The sequence below is a fragment of the Tursiops truncatus genome, chromosome 6 (genome assembly GCF_011762595.2).
Source record: "Tursiops truncatus isolate mTurTru1 chromosome 6, mTurTru1.mat.Y, whole genome shotgun sequence".
Lineage (NCBI taxonomy): Eukaryota > Metazoa > Chordata > Mammalia > Artiodactyla > Delphinidae > Tursiops > Tursiops truncatus.
In genome coordinates, this window is record NC_047039.1 from 88,165,046 (window position 1) to 88,180,611 (window position 15,566).

General features: G+C 40.5%; 1 protein-coding gene across 5 annotated transcripts in view; it reads left to right on the forward strand.

Annotated features, from left to right (window-relative positions):
* SLC44A1 (solute carrier family 44 member 1) overlaps nt 1-15,566 on the forward strand; it is a 221,834-nt gene that overhangs the window by 174,861 nt on the left and 31,407 nt on the right. The window contains exon 17 of one of the 5 annotated variants that reach the window (XR_002179165.3): nt 288-398. The exons of 2 other annotated variants lie outside the window; for them this stretch is intronic. Coding sequence is in view for 1 of the 3 variants with exons in the window: in XM_019948953.3 (XP_019804512.1) it covers nt 12,322-12,324 (3 nt within the window). In the remaining 2 variants the exon portion in view is untranslated. Of the gene's footprint in view, nt 1-287; nt 399-12,321; nt 12,371-15,566 lie in introns of all 5 variants that reach the window. 2 more of the 5 variants (XR_012332617.1, XM_019948953.3) reach the window with 2 other exon arrangements.

A 15,566-nucleotide genomic window follows, 5' to 3' on the forward strand; every position in this document is an offset into this window, starting at 1 on the left:
GACCACTTCCTGGGCTTATCAGCAATTTCAGTAGAAGTCTTAGAGCTCTCTAGGTAGTTATAAGCTCCCTGGCCGGTTATGTCAGACCAGAGAGGCGACAGTAAGGAATTGCCTTCAAGGCAAAACAAAAGGGCTTTCTGTCAACCAAACTCATACTATAACCTCACACTTGGAGACAGGATATTAGGGGTTTGTGTTTGGTCTATTCTCTCTGCCAGAAGGGATTCTCCCAACTTATAACAAGAAACAATTTTAACACAAATTTAAAAAAAAAATTTTTTTTAAAGCAGGCATGTGAAAATTGAGAAAAGGAGATTAACTGTATAAGAAACCCTAGGCTGCACATAAAACTAAACTCCAAGTTTTCTGTGAGTCCCACGAAGAGGAAATCAAGAAAGGTACATAGTTTTATTTATTTATTATTTTAACATCTTTATTGGAGTATAATCGCTTTACAATGGTGTGCTAGTTTCTGTTTTATAACGAAGTGAATCAGCTATACATATACATATATCCCCATATCTCTTCCCTCTTGCGTCTCCCTCCCTCACACCCTCCCTATCCCACCCATCTAGGTGGTCACAAAGCACTGAGCTGATCTCCCTGTGCTATGCGGCTGCTTCCCACTAGCTATCTGTTTTACGTTTGGTAGTGTATATATGTCCATGCCACTCTCTCACTTTGTCACAGCTTACCCTTCCCCTTCCCCATGTCCTCAAGTCCATGCTCTAGTAGGTCTGCGTCTTTATTCCCGTCTTGCCCCTAGGTTCTTCGTGACCTTTTTTTTTTTTTTTAGGTTCCATATATATGTGTTAGCATACAGTATTTCTTTTTCTCTTTCTGACTTACTTCACTCTGTATGACAGGCTCTAGGTCCATCCACCTTACTACAAATAACTCAATTTTGTTCTTTTTTAATGGCTGAGTAATATTCCATTGTATATATGTGCCACATCTTCTTTATCCATTCATCTGTTGATAGACACTTAGGTTGCTTCCATCTCCTGGCTATTGTAAACAGAGCTGCAATGAACATTATGGTACATGACTCTTTTTGAATTATGGTTTTCTCAGGGTATATGAGCAGCAGTGGGATTGCTGGGTCATATGGTAATTCTATTTTTAGTTTTTTCAGGAACCTCCCTACTGTTCTCCATAGTGGCTGTATCAGTTTACATTCCCACCAACAGTGCAAGAGGGTTCCCTTTTCTCCACACCCTCTCCAGCATTTATTGTTTCTAGATTTTTTGATGATGGCCATTCTGACTGGTGTGAGATGATATCTCATTGTAGTTTTGATTTGCATTTCTCTAATGATTAATGATGTTGAGCATTCTTTCATGTGTTTGTTGGCAATCTGTATATCTTCTTTGCAGAAATGTCTGTTTAGGTCTTCTGCCCGTTTTTGGATTGGGTTGTTTATTTTTGGTACATAGTTTTAAATGCCCAATAAAAGGAAACGTTAAATAGGACTTCAGCAGGAGGAGCTGAGCAGGCATTAAAAACGTTGTAATCTTTAATGACTTGGAATAATGTCTACAATATAGTCAGTGAAAAGGGGGATAAAGCAGTATTTATAGCATGATCTCATTTATGTAAAAATCAATATCTTTATACATTTTTAAATGACTGAAGGTATAATACATGCTCTCTTAACCAAGTCTGTGGGCACTGGTAGCTGATCGGTTAATTGAAAAATTTGGTTAAGGAGGAGAATCTTTATAAATGAAATGTTTTTTAAAACTACAACAAGTAAATAATCATTGGCAAAACTTTGTCATAGGTATTCTATTTATGACTCTTTGAGTCCTCTGAAGTTGTGTATTGTCTTTTTTTTTTTTGGCAGCATTAAACATACCAATAATGTAACCACCAGAAAATGTAAAAATGTGAAATACTGGTTTCTTTAAATGGGTCAAGAATTTAGAGAAGCTAAATAATGAAGCAAACTGAGTATAGACTCCTAGATTTTTATTTCTTTCCAATGTTTATAATTCTCATGTACACATAATTTGAGTAATATTTTTAGTATCTTATCTTTATAGAGTCTTTCCAAAGCATTCAACTTACTTTTCTTAGAAATTACTCTCTTTATACTCATTGTTTTTATCAATATACATAACTTTTTTTTTTCTTGCGGTACGCGGGCCTCTCACTGTTGTGGCCTCTCCCGTTGCGGAGCACAGGCTCTGGACGCGCAGGCTCAGCGGCCATGGCTCACGGGCCCAGCCGCTCCGCGGCACGTGGGATCTTCCCGGACCGGGGCACGAACCCATGTCCCCTGCATCGGCAGGCGGACTCTCAACCACTGCGCCACCAGGGAAGCCCAATGTACATAATATTTAAATAATCATACCATTTGAATAACCACTGCACCTGGCATAACATGTTGGAATAAACACACCTGACTCTTGCTAAGCACAGTCCGCTGATGCTGAGAACAGTGCATAGGCCGCCCTCCGGGACCATTCAGCTTGCTATGGACGTCAGCCAGCACATTCTACGGAGGACTGGAGGTGTCAGTTAATCTGGCAAGATGGTTAAGTGGAAGTCAGCTACCACTCTTGTTACATCAAAATGATAATTATAGTTATCTCTGGGACATGGCATTACGGTAATTTAATTTTTTCTTTGCTTATCTATATGTTTAAAATACTCCTGTATTGTTCTTTTTTTTTTTTTTTGAAGTAAGCTCTATAGTTTTTTAACATGAAAAAATATAGTTAAGTTAAAAAGCAAATATCCAGGTAAGTATAATAAGATGGACAGCAACTAAACCCGAGTGATAATAGGCCAATAGGGTAGAAGAGAAATTCCCCGAAACAAATTCTATTATTTATAAGAATTTAATAAGAGCTAAGGCTACACCTCAAAATGAATAAGAAAGGAAAGAATTCATTTAATAAACAGTGTTTAGGACAATTGGCTTTCAGTTTGAAAACAAATCTAAGTCAAATCCAAATGGAATAAGGAATTTTTTTTTTTTAATTAGACCGAGGAAGGAGTGGGAAGGACTTAATAAATGTAGAAGAATTGGGGTGGGAGAGGGGGAAACATCAGGCTGGTGGAAGTTGGTGAGGTCCACGTCTCATACTCTGGAAACTGTTACGAGTGAGGCCCGTTTCGTGCACGTTCACTAAGTGTGTCTACAGCAGTGTGCTAAGTGTGTCCACATCCGATCAACAGTCATTTCCCGAGACCTGCTCTGGTGAGTAGGATTTATATTCTGGGACTCTGGTAACTTCACTCCCTGACCTGAAGTAGCTCACAGCCTAATGAGGGAGACAGACAGCAGTGAAGGTGCTTCAGGAGCACATAGGGAGGTGCTGGGTTATTAGGAGAAGCTGCCTGAGCTGTATCCTGAAAGGTGAGCGGGAATGAGCCAGATGATGAGAGGGCAGGAGGGAGGAAGGGAGAGGATTCTACCCAGAGGAATAGCACGGGCCATTAGCACGGGCTATCATATAGCGACACGAGGACACCTCAGTCATTTAGAAAATCCAAAGCCAAGAATGCATGGATGGGCAGCAAGAGGTGACCCCGGAGAGGATATGGGAGTTTTGCACGTTCAATCAGACCTAGAGCCTGTGGAGACTTGGGACAGAGGGGGAAGGGGGAAGGGGAAGATCCCAGTGGGAAATTTACAGACCTGGTGACTAATTAGATCTGGGGGGAAGGGAAGAGGAATCGCGGAGGTGTACGCTCGGTGTGGGGTATGCCATTTCTTCATTTAAAGATAGGGACTTGCTCCAGATGGTCAAGTTCATCCAGGCTCTGAGTCTCTAATTCACTGAATATTGGAAATGTTGACCTTTTCTTCTCAGTGCCATCTGATGCAAAATCTCTGTAATGATAAGAAGGAGCCATTTGGAGAAGAGTTTGAGGGCCTGAAAATATTTCTCTGTGCCAACAAAATTTTTTCCCACTCCCTCATGAAGGAAATCTACCTAATTGCTGGTTTTCATTTAAGAGACCCCAACCTAACAATGGCTTGTACAGCTAAAGTCACTGCAGACAAACTCTTTCTCAATGGCTCTAACTCTGCTCTTCTGCATTGTCACCTTAACAATCTGTGTGCTTCTCTGCTAACAAGAAATACATACAATGTATTTTTAGCATATATAGTTACATATTTATGCTCCACTTTTTTTCCAAAAAGGCTTATGTACAGTAAGATTATTAAAATAAAAATAGAAAAGCAAAGACATAAACAGGAAGAAACAAATATGCTAGACTCTAGGACTAATATAGTTACAGGACAATGAAGCATTAAATACTTTGAGTGTCCTAGCAACCTAAAGAGAAAGAACACTAAGATTTATATAGAATGTTATCCTTTGATGGAAGAAGGTATATGCATTCTTCAAGTTACTGTGAAAACAAAAATAATCTGCGTATGGCTCTCGAACGGGGCTTGGGGAGCTGAGCTGGTAAAGTCCAAGCATATAACTTCCTGATTCTTTAACTGAATTTGTTACCTCATCCTTATGTAGATCCACCTCTGTTAGGACTTACAGGACATGTTCGTAAATATAAATAAAACAGAAAAGTAGTCTTTATTCCAAAGACATTTATGAAGTCTTATATTCACTAAGGATACAGAAATGAGAGACCTAGTCTTTGCCTTCCAAAACCTCATAGTCTGTTTAGGAAGGCAAAGGGGTAAGCAGATGATTGTATTCTAGCGTACCAGCTGCTCTGAGCGTTAACTCAGGAGTAACACAGAGACTGCCCGAAGGCGGGAGGGGCAGGGACACAGGGCTGTGGCAAAGAAGCCTTTTGGAAAAGGGAGGTAGTGTTCCCAGCGGAGGGAACGGCATGTGTGGGGAAATGATGTGTCTGTGACTCTAGGGTGTGGGAACATGAAACTGGAGAAGTCAGCGGGTATCAGACACTCTTGAAGTGGCTTTGGGCCATACTAAAGGACTTGATTTCATGCTGAAGGAAATGGGGACTCACTGTAGGACTTTTAGCAAGGGAGTGCTTTATGATATTTGCATTTTAGGAGGAAAAAAATCACTGTGACAGCAGTGGGGGAAACTTAACCTGATAAAGCGTGTTTACCAAAAACTCACAGCTAACATCGTACTCAATAGTGAAAGACTGAAAGCTTTTCCCCCAAGATCAATAACAAGACAAGCATGCCTCTCTTGCCATTGCTATTCAGTATTGTACCGAGAGTTCTAGCCAGGATAATTAGGTAAGAAAAAGAAAGACACCCAAATCAGAAAGAAATAAAATCTCTCTCCTCAGATGACATTACCTTATAGGTAGAAAATCATAAACAATTCATACAGACACACACAAGTAGACTTAATAAACGATTTAAGTATTGTTGTGGGATACAAGATCCACACACAAAAATCACTTTTATTTCTATGCACTAGCAATGAACAATCCAAAAAGGAAATGAAGAAAACAATTCCATTCACAAGGGCATCAAAAAGAATAAAGTACCAAGAAATAAATTCAACCAAGGAGGTACAAGACCTTTACATTGAAAGCTACAAAATACCATTGAAAGAAATGAGCGAAGACATAAGTAAATGAGAAGACACACATTCATGGATTGGAAGAGCAAATATTGTTAGAATGGTAATACTACCCAAAGGGATCTACAGATTCAGTGCAATCACTTTCAAAATCCTCATCGTCTTTTTTTTTGTAGAAATGGAAATGGTGATTCAAAAATTCATATGGAATTGCAAGGAAGCCCATAGAGCCAAAACAATTGTGCAAAAGAAGAAAAAATTGGAGAGCTACCATTTCCTGACCTCAAAACTTACTAAAAAGTTATGGCAATCAAAACAATGGGATAATGACATACAGATAGATATCGAAATCAATATTAGAATAGAAAGAATTAAAAGGACAGAAATAAAAGTGTGTGTCTGTTGTCAACAGATTTTTCAACAAGATTGCCAAGATTCTTTCAACGAGGAAAGAATAGTCTTTTCAATAAATGATGCTTGTACAACTTGATATCTACATGCAAAAAAAGACGTTGGACCCCTACCTCACATCATATACAAAAATTAACTAAAAATGGATCAAAGACCTAAATACAAGAGCTAAAACTATAAACTTCTTAGAAGAAAACATAGAGGTGAATCTTCATGACCTTGGATTTGGCAATAACTTCTCGGGTATGACACCAAAACACAAGCAACAAAAGAAAATTGGACTTCATCAAAATTAAAAAATTTTTGCTTCAAAGGATACTATTTTTTAAAGTATGAGAAGTCAACCCACAGAATGGGAGAAAATATTTGTGAATCATATATCTGATAAGGGTCTAGTATCCAGAATATATAAAGAACTCTAACACTCAACAGCAAAGATAAACAACCCAAAACCCTTGAACTCTCCTATATACAGCCCTCCATACTGCCATGATGTGTTTGCTGGGCTGCCACACTTGCTCTCCTGTCTTTTAGGTCATATCTCTCATTTTTCTTCAGCATAAGCCTGGTTCTGGGAGCTGATCCTGTTTATCCAAATTACAAAGGACAAGACTCTTAGGAGCTAAGCAGACCTGAGCAGGTATACTGGTGGAATAGTCATTAATTGAAGAACCAAGCCCAAGTCTTGCTAATTAATTTCAATCCAAAGGAGGTTCCAGTAGAGGAGGCCAACTCCAGATGTGAGTAAACAAAAAATCCCAAAACAACAGTTGCCGAAATAAGACAGAAGTTTCCATCTCTCACACATTGCCCAAAGGCAATGAATTATAGTGATTAATTAGAGCATGAGCTCCAATTCAAGCACACTTGTATCCCTTATGAACTATATGACCTTGGGCTTCAGACTCTCTAGGCCTCTGTTTTCCCACCTATGTATAATATAGTATAATTATACATAATTATACTATATAATTATATAATATATGTTATTAATAATAATATATAATTATTATTAATAATATAATAGTGCCCAACTTCCCCACAAGCATCTGAGTTCAAGGCATGCTCTGTATGAATTGACAGCAGGTTGTTTCAGTTCAGGGGAGTTATAATATAATAGTGCCCAACTTAGGGCTTCCCTGGTGGCGCAGTGGTTGAGAGTCTGCCTGCCAATGCAGGGGACGCGGGTTCGTGCCCCGGTCTAGGAGGATCCCACATGCCGCGGAGCGGCTGGGCCCGTGAGCCATGGCCACTGAGCCTGCGCGTCCGGAGCCTGTGCTCCGCAACGGGAGAGGCCACAACAGTGAGAGGCCCGTGTACCGCAAAAAAAAAAAAAAAATAGTGCCCAACTTAACAATGCTTTTGTGATGATTAACTACATTATTACACGTAAAATGCATAGGGCGGTGGCTGGCACATAGTAAATGCTCAATAAATATTATCTCCTATTATTGTTGGTGTTTTTTGCCTTTGTCTTGGATAGTTTAATGTTTTTACCACTGACGTGGATGAAGAATGGAAGGAGTGGCCAAGACTATAGGTTGTCTCCCAATATCTTTTTACTTAATCTTTGATGACAGCAGTCACCTGGTTTTTAAATGGATATATAGCCATCCTGAACAAAGGCTGCATTTCCCAGCTCTCCCTTGCAGCTAAATTGTGACCATGTGACTCAGTTCTGGCCAGTGGCATGTAAGTGCAAATGACATGTAACTATCAGGAAATGTCTTTAAAAGGAAGGGCCATTACTCCTTCCTCAATTTCCTTTTCCCTGCCAGCTGGAATTCAGATGTGGTGGCTGGAGGTTCAGCAGCCATTCTGGACAGCAAGGTGACCTTGACACTGGGAGACATGCGTGATGGAACAACGAGACAGAAGGTGCCTGCATCCCTGATACTTCGGCACATCATGTCAACTTGGCTAACAACTTCCAGACTTTTGAATTAATTTCTGTCTTATGTTAGCAGCTATTATTTGGGTTTTTTTTCATTACAGCTGAACACAATCCTAACTAATACCAAAGATAATCATATATTAAGGTGACTTAGAACTAAAAATGCTAGATATATAGTCCATGGGGTAATAATCAGAGCTCAGGAGCAGTGGACTAAACCTGATAGCATGGAGGATGGAGGTTAGCAGTGATAATGTAAAGTGCTTCCTTGGGTCCATAAAAGCAGCCTTGCAATGGCTAAATGAGGTTGATATGGCCTGGTGGGGTCTTCTGAATGGATGCCTTATAAAGGAGATGGTGGGGTGCCTGTCACAAGGTAAGTACTCAGTGATGTGTGCCTTCCTTGGCCCTACCCCTTCCCCACAAGCATCTGAGTTCAAGGCATGCTCTGCATGAATTGACAGCAGGCTGTTTCAGTTCAGGGGATTTTAGGCTCTGTTAATAATAGTATGGTGTACAGCAGGAGGAAGGAGATGACTCTGCATTACTTTTTATAGGTCAGGCCGCACCTGGAATATAAACAAATGGGAGTGTTTTCAGAGACAAGCCTGGAAAAGACATCACTTGGAAAAGAGACATCTTGGGATGGGGAAAAGGAAAACAAACGATCATTGTGTGCAAACAGCTGAAGGGATGTTACAGAAAAAAAAAAAAAAGTTTCTATAATCCTGTCCTAAGTTCTAATGGTTAGAAAGACAGATTTCATCAGTCAGTTAGCATATTAGTCACCTGATACTACTCTCAGGCTGTGGCAGTGACTGCTAATCGCCCTACCCAAAATCTGTCCCAACCTTCTTCCTCGTGGATATAACCCAGATATTGTTCTGGTCACCAGCTAAAATACCCACTGTCCCATACTTCCTTGAAGTTTGAGGTGGCTATGTGATAGAGTCGTGGCCAGGAAGGCCACAGCTTCTCTCACTTGAGCTGTCTTCTGGGCTTCCTGTTACATAAGAAGAATTAAGCCCTGCCTTGTTTAAGGCACTGAATCAGGTTTCTGGTCAATGCAGCCGAGATGCCATCCTAATCCAGGAACCCTGCTCTGTTCTAAGAGGGGAAAGCCTTTCTTGTGGGAAAAAAAACCAAAAAACAAAACTGGCTTTTTCTGCTTATCAGACAGGATGTGAGGTAGAAAGTGCTAAAAACTGGAACAGTACCAAGATGGGCTGAGCTCCAGGGAGGCAGTGACCCTCTTGACCCACAGAGGAGTAGAATGCATGCAGAGGCTGTAGGGCACTTCTGCAGCTGCGATGTTATAAAGCAGTATTGAGTGTAGAGTGAAAGGTCGGATTTAATGACCTTTAAAGTCCTTTCTAGAACAAAAACTTTTCTGATGGTCAGAAAGTTAAAAATAGGTGAACTGTTGCATGGTAAGTTTTGGTCACTGAACAGATGGTGTTTTTCAGCTGTAGCCTGAAAAACTATAGTGGGATATGCAACTTTCATTACAGTTTCTAAGAAAGCGCTCTCCCTCAACTCCCCCGGGGTAACCATATCATGGTGATTTAAAATTTCTAATGGAATTTTAGTTTATGTTTTATTTATAGTAATGTAATTTATCCCACTGTTTCCTACCAGGATTTTTATTTATCTTGGACTTACAAAGTTAACATGGCAGTGAAACATACTCAGCAGCATTTTGATTTTCAGATACATGTGGATTTATTAGTTTGGTCTGTGTTTTTAAAGCCATGGATTTATTATTTTTGTCTGTGTTTGAAAGAATGAATCTTGGTGATAAGATTCCTTCCTAACTAAATCATTGGAATGTTGATATCCTGTAAAATAACCATTAGGGATCAATTTAGAGGCAGAATTTCTGTAATCATGGCAGTGTTCTTTATGCGAAAGGGGGGCTTTTTCCCCTATCATGGTGGAAGCCAGGTTCTTTGATGGGGGTGAACATAAGAAAGGATAGGCTAAGTCTTTACTGGATTCTATGATTGATCCCTTGATGGGGATCTCAAGCCTGAGAGAGGAAGATGAGCTGCGTGACTTTGTCAAGGTACCCAGTGGTGACTGGCTGGCTGTAAGGACTCAGTAGGTGTTTGACGAATGAGTGAACAAATGAGTCCCCTTCCAGCCTGTGTCTGAGTTGAGGCTGTGAGATGATATTGTACAGTCTATGTAGGTGCAGATCAGTGTTTCTCGAAGCGCTTCACAGTGGGAGGTTGGAGGGAGAAGAAGATGGTGCTTAAGATGAAAATCACCCCCGAGCCCCACTCCAGACCTACTGAATCAGGATCTCCACAGCTGCAGCTGAGGAATCTGCATTTTAGCATCGCCCCCCCCCACCCCGCCGCCCCCGAGTGATTCTCCTGTATAATACACTTTGAGAACTGCAGGTGTGTATACTGGCTGTTCCAGCTGAAGCTTCCACAGAGGGATAGGATCTTAGGAGGCAGCAGGAATTCCACCTGGAGCAGGATTTGGGTGATCAGCCTCAAGAAGGCAGCCATAGCAAACGCACTTGTCTCTGACGACACCTCCTGGTTGAGAGTAACAATTAGCAAAGGCTCAACCCCGCAAACTATTGATACACAGGTGTTTTCTCTTAAGGGGCCCAGATACCGAAGGTGCTGCATTTTAGTGTCTGAATTCTAACAGCGATGTTTAATATACCCAAAGCCCCAGGTATCTAGGGGATATGCGTTTATATTTGTATCTTCTTTTCACTAGCTTCAAGTAGAATCAATATATATTTGAATATTATCCTTCAATTATCTTACATGTTTCTTAGAACAAATATTCTTATTTCACATTTACTTGAAACATTACCAACTCTTGGATTTCCTCTGAAAGGATTTACTGAACTCTTTGGCTAGGGAAATTATTCTTTGTGGTTGTTTTAGAGGAAAAGTGAGAAGCCAGTTTTTATCTCTCATTGATGACTCCAGGCAAGATTAAAAAAAAAAATTGTTTCATGATATCTTGGTTTCTTCTTTTTACTGAGCACCTACTTATGCCAGCCATCCTCTCAGAGAACTCGGGGCTCAGGGATGGGGAGGGTGCAGGCGTGGTCCCTACAGTGGAAGTGTGTGTGATGTGGAGAAGCAGTGAGACGAAGGGGCGGAGTCAAGGAAGAAGGTGAGATGTGGGAAAGATTCGTTCTTCCAGATCCTACGTGGACATTACCAGGTCCCAAGCTCCCAGAAGAGAGACTGGTATGTGCTGAAACACAGAGGTGTGAAATGTCATTCGGGGTGAATGTCACAGGAAAGGGGTAACCTCCAAATAATTTGCCCTTATAAAGTGTGAGGCTGGAAGTCAGTGACAGGTAATGGGGCCAAGGAGTCAGGCCAAACCTCCCCCACTTGCCAAGGTTAGATTTCACCCTGTAGGTTGTGACTAACCACTGAAGAGCTTAAATTTAAGATGTGCTTTTTATCAGATTGTTTATTCCATTGGAATAGCAATACACAAAGCAGAGCACCTCCTTTTTATCTGATGGTCGACAAATTTAACTGAGTCCAAATTCCTGATTAAAATTCCCTGGTGGTCCAGTGGTGAAGACTCCGCACTCCCAGTGCAGGGCCCTGGGTTCAATCCCTGGTCAGGGATTGAACTAGATCCCACATGCCACAACTAAGACCCAGTGCAGCCAAATAAATAATTGTTTTTAAAAAAATTTTATCTAGTAGTTGAGAATTTCATGCATATTCAACACAAAAAAAAGCCCCTGCCCATTTGAAAAGACTTTTAGCATTCTGGTAATTAGATTTGGCTTGTGAACTATAACAGAGGTTTGGTGGGGGGCGGTTTTTGGTTTGTTTCTTTGTTTGTTTACTGTGGCTATTAGTCAGAGCAGGCTCTCCATGCCTTTTATTTTGGAGCTTCTGCACTGCCTCCTCTTCCTGTGCTAACAGGGCCACATACACAGCAGTGCCCATCACACAGACCCCGGGAAACCCCCACAGGTGTCCTTAACAGGGCCAAAAGCTGAGCTCTGGTTTATATTCAGAGCCTGAGGCACGAAATAAACCAATTCATTATTTCGTGCACAATTTTTCACCTTGAACATATAATAAGTGATAATGGATATATCTGCATGTTGCTTTTGACAACAGGAGGAGGTGCTTACCGTGGGGCCCTGCTACACAATCAGGAAAGATGGACAAACACAATCTCTTTGTTTCTTCCGCCTCCCTTCTGCTTGGTCTTCAGCCACGCCATGCATAGCCTTACCCACTTGGCATAGTCTAGAGGAAAAAAGCATGGAATTTGAAATCCAAAGGACTTGAATTTGAATCTTGTCCTTCCCTGCCCCACCTCCCACCCCATTATGTTGGCAAGTCACTTAACTTTTCCTCTTTATCTGGCAAAGGGAGCTAATAATATCTTCTCTTGAGGATTGAGTGAGAAAAAATATGTATAGAATACCTGAGAGCAGTGCCCAACACACAGCAGGACATTAGTAAATGTTAGCTTTTCCCCTTTTTTTTTCTATCCTTCCCTTGATACCAGTGAGTCATCAAAAGACCAGGAAGCACACAGCCTTCAGACTGCAACAGTGGTAAGTGACCATTAGTTCCTGCTGTTCTGTGCTGTTCTATGGAGTTTACCTCTGAAACGGGTTAATTAAATTAGAGACCTTTTCTTAGCTTACAGATTTTCTGTCCCAATCTCTCTGTTTAGAGGTTAGGACTCGGCGCGTTCACTGCCATCGCCCGGGTTCATGGAACTGAGATCCTGCAAAGCTGCACGGGGTGGCCAAAATTAAAAACAAAAACAAAACAAAAAGATTTTGAGCTCTTTCAAGTATGGAGTCTGACGGTCATTAACCAGCCACCCACCCTCCTTGCAGTTCCAAGAGGAATCCAGTTCTGTCAATATTTGCTCACCACAGGACATGGACCACAACCCTGATGTGATGCCCGAAGACAGGCTCTCCTGACCTGTGGGCGGGGCTGCCCCCATCTGCACAGATAAGCAGACTGGTGCCTGACTGGCCCGACCCCAAATCAGGAGAGAGTCTCTTAGCCACTCATGCTGAAGGATGACTTTCCTACTGGTAGTTATTACATAACAGACCAAGGTTTCTTACTCATCGGCCAAGTCAACAGCCTAAAGAACATTACCCTCAAAGATCTGGTCCAAAGGTAATCTTTGACTTAAAGGGACAGTATTTCAGGGACAGTTCCCATCGCGCATATTCTGTTCTGTTGTACTCATCTACTCTTAATGTCCTGGAAATGCCGAGAAATTGGCAAATTGTGAATAAACACAGTATGGCAGTGAACATGACAGTCAAAATAGAGCCAAGTGACAAAAGATTGAAAAGCTACCAAAGAAAAAGACTCACAAGCTGAAGAACCCTTGTGTTAGCATAGAAACTTTTGGTGAGAAACATGCTAGTTTGCACAGCTTTTGTACTTTGAGTAGCGCTGGTATAAATGTATGTCCAAGGGTGGCTGCAAGACAGTGACTGATGTGGGGAGATAATGATGATGCTGAAACATTACCCTGCTTTATTTGTACTTGAAGAAGTTTTTAAATGTGATTTCTAAAAAAATTTTATTGAAGCATAGTTGATTTATAATGTGTTAATTTCTGCTGTACAGCAAAGCGACTCATATATACATATATATGTCCTTCATATTCTTTTCCATTATGGTTTATCACAGGATATCGAATATAGTTACCTGTGCTATACAGTAAGGCCTTGTTGTTTATCCATCCTATACATAATAGTTTGCATCTGTTAATCCCAACTCCCAGTCCTTCCCTTCCCTATCTCCTCTTCCCCTTGGCAACCACAAGTCTATTCTCTATGTCTGCGAGTCTGTTTCTGTTTCGTAGATATGTTCATTTGTGTTGTATTTTAGATTCCAGTTATAAGTAATATCATATGGTATTTGTCTTTCTCTTTCTGACTTACTTCGTTTAGTATGATGATCTCCAGGTGCATCTATGTTGCTGCAAATGGCATTATTTCATTCTTCTTTATGGCTGAGTAGTATTCTATTGTATATATGTACCACATCTTCTTTATCCATTCCTCTGTCGATGGACATTTAGGTTGTTTCCATGGCTTGGCTATTGTAAATAGTGCTGCTCTGAATATTGGGATGTGTGTACCTTTTTGAATTATAGTTTTGTCTGGGTATATGGTCAGGAGTGGAATTGCTGAATCATATGGCAACTCTATTTTTAGTTTTTTGACGAACCTCTACACTGTTTTCCATAATGGCTACACGAACTTACATTCCCACCAACCCTCTAACCCAAGTAAGAGGGTTCTCTTTTCTCCACACCCTTTCCACCATTTATTATTTGTAGACTTTTTAATGTTGGTCATTCTGATTGGCTTGAAGTGGTACCTCATTGTAGTTTTGATTTGCATTTCTCTAATTATTAGTGATGTTGAGCATCTTTTCATGTGCCTGTTGGCCATCTGTATGACTTCTTTGGAGAAATGTCTGTTTAAGTCTTTTGTCCATTTTTCAGTTGGGTTGTACTTGAAGGATTTTAAAGTATGTTCAAAGTAATTTTTTTAACATCTTTACTGGAGTATAATTGCTTTAGAGTGGTGTGTTAGTTTCTGCTTTATAACAAAGTGAATCAGTTGTACATATACATATGTTCCCATATCTCTTCCCTCTTGCGTCTCCCTCCCTCACATCCTCCCTATCCCATCCCTCTAGGTGGTCACAAAGCACCGAGCTGAACTCCCTGTGCTATGCGGCTGCTCCGCACTAGCTATCTATTTTACGTTTGGTAGTGTATATATGTCCATGCCACTCTCTCACTTTGTCACAGCTTACCCTTCCCCCTCCCCATATCCTCAAGTCCATGCTCTAGTAGGTCTGTGTCTTTATTCTCGTCTTGCCTCTAGGTTCTTCATGACCTTTTTTTTTTTCTCTTAGACTCCATGTATATGTGTTAGCATACAGTATTTCTTTTTCTCTTTCTGACTTACTTCACTCTGTATGTCAGACTCTAGGTCCATCCAACTCACTACAAATAACTCAATTTTGTTTCTTTTTATGGCTGAGTAATATTCCACTGTGTATATGTACCACATCTTCTTTATCCATTCATCTGTGGATGGACACTTAGATTTCTTCCATGTCCTGCCTATTGTAAATAGAGCTGCAATGAACATTTTGCTACATGACTCTTTTTGAATTATGGTTTTCTCAGGGTATATGCCCAGTAGTGGGATGGCTGGGTCGTATGGTAGTTCTATTTTTAGTTTTTTAAGAAGCCTCCATAGTGGCTGTATCAATTTACATTCCCACCAACAGTGCAACAGGGTTCCCTTTTCTCCACACCCTCTCCAGCATTTAGTGTTTCTAGATTTTTTGATGATGGCCATTCTGACTGATGTGAGATGATATCTCATTGTAGTTTTGATTTGCATTTCTCTAATGATTAATGATATTGAGCATTCTTTCATGTGTTTGTTGGCAATCTGTATATCTTCTTTGGAGAAATGTCTGTTTAGGTCTTCTGCCCATTTTTGGATTGGGTTAGTTTTTTTTTGATATTGAGCTGCATGAGCTGCTTGTAAATTTTGGAGATTAATCCTTTGTCAGTTGCTTCATTTGCAAATATTTTCTCCCATTCTGAGGGTTGTCTTTTCATCTTGTTTATGGTTTCCTTTGCTGTGCAAAAGCTTTTAAGTTTCATTAGGTCCTATTTGTTTATTTTTGTTTTTCATTTCTCTAGGAGGTGGATCAAAAAGGATCTTGCTGTGATTTATGTCA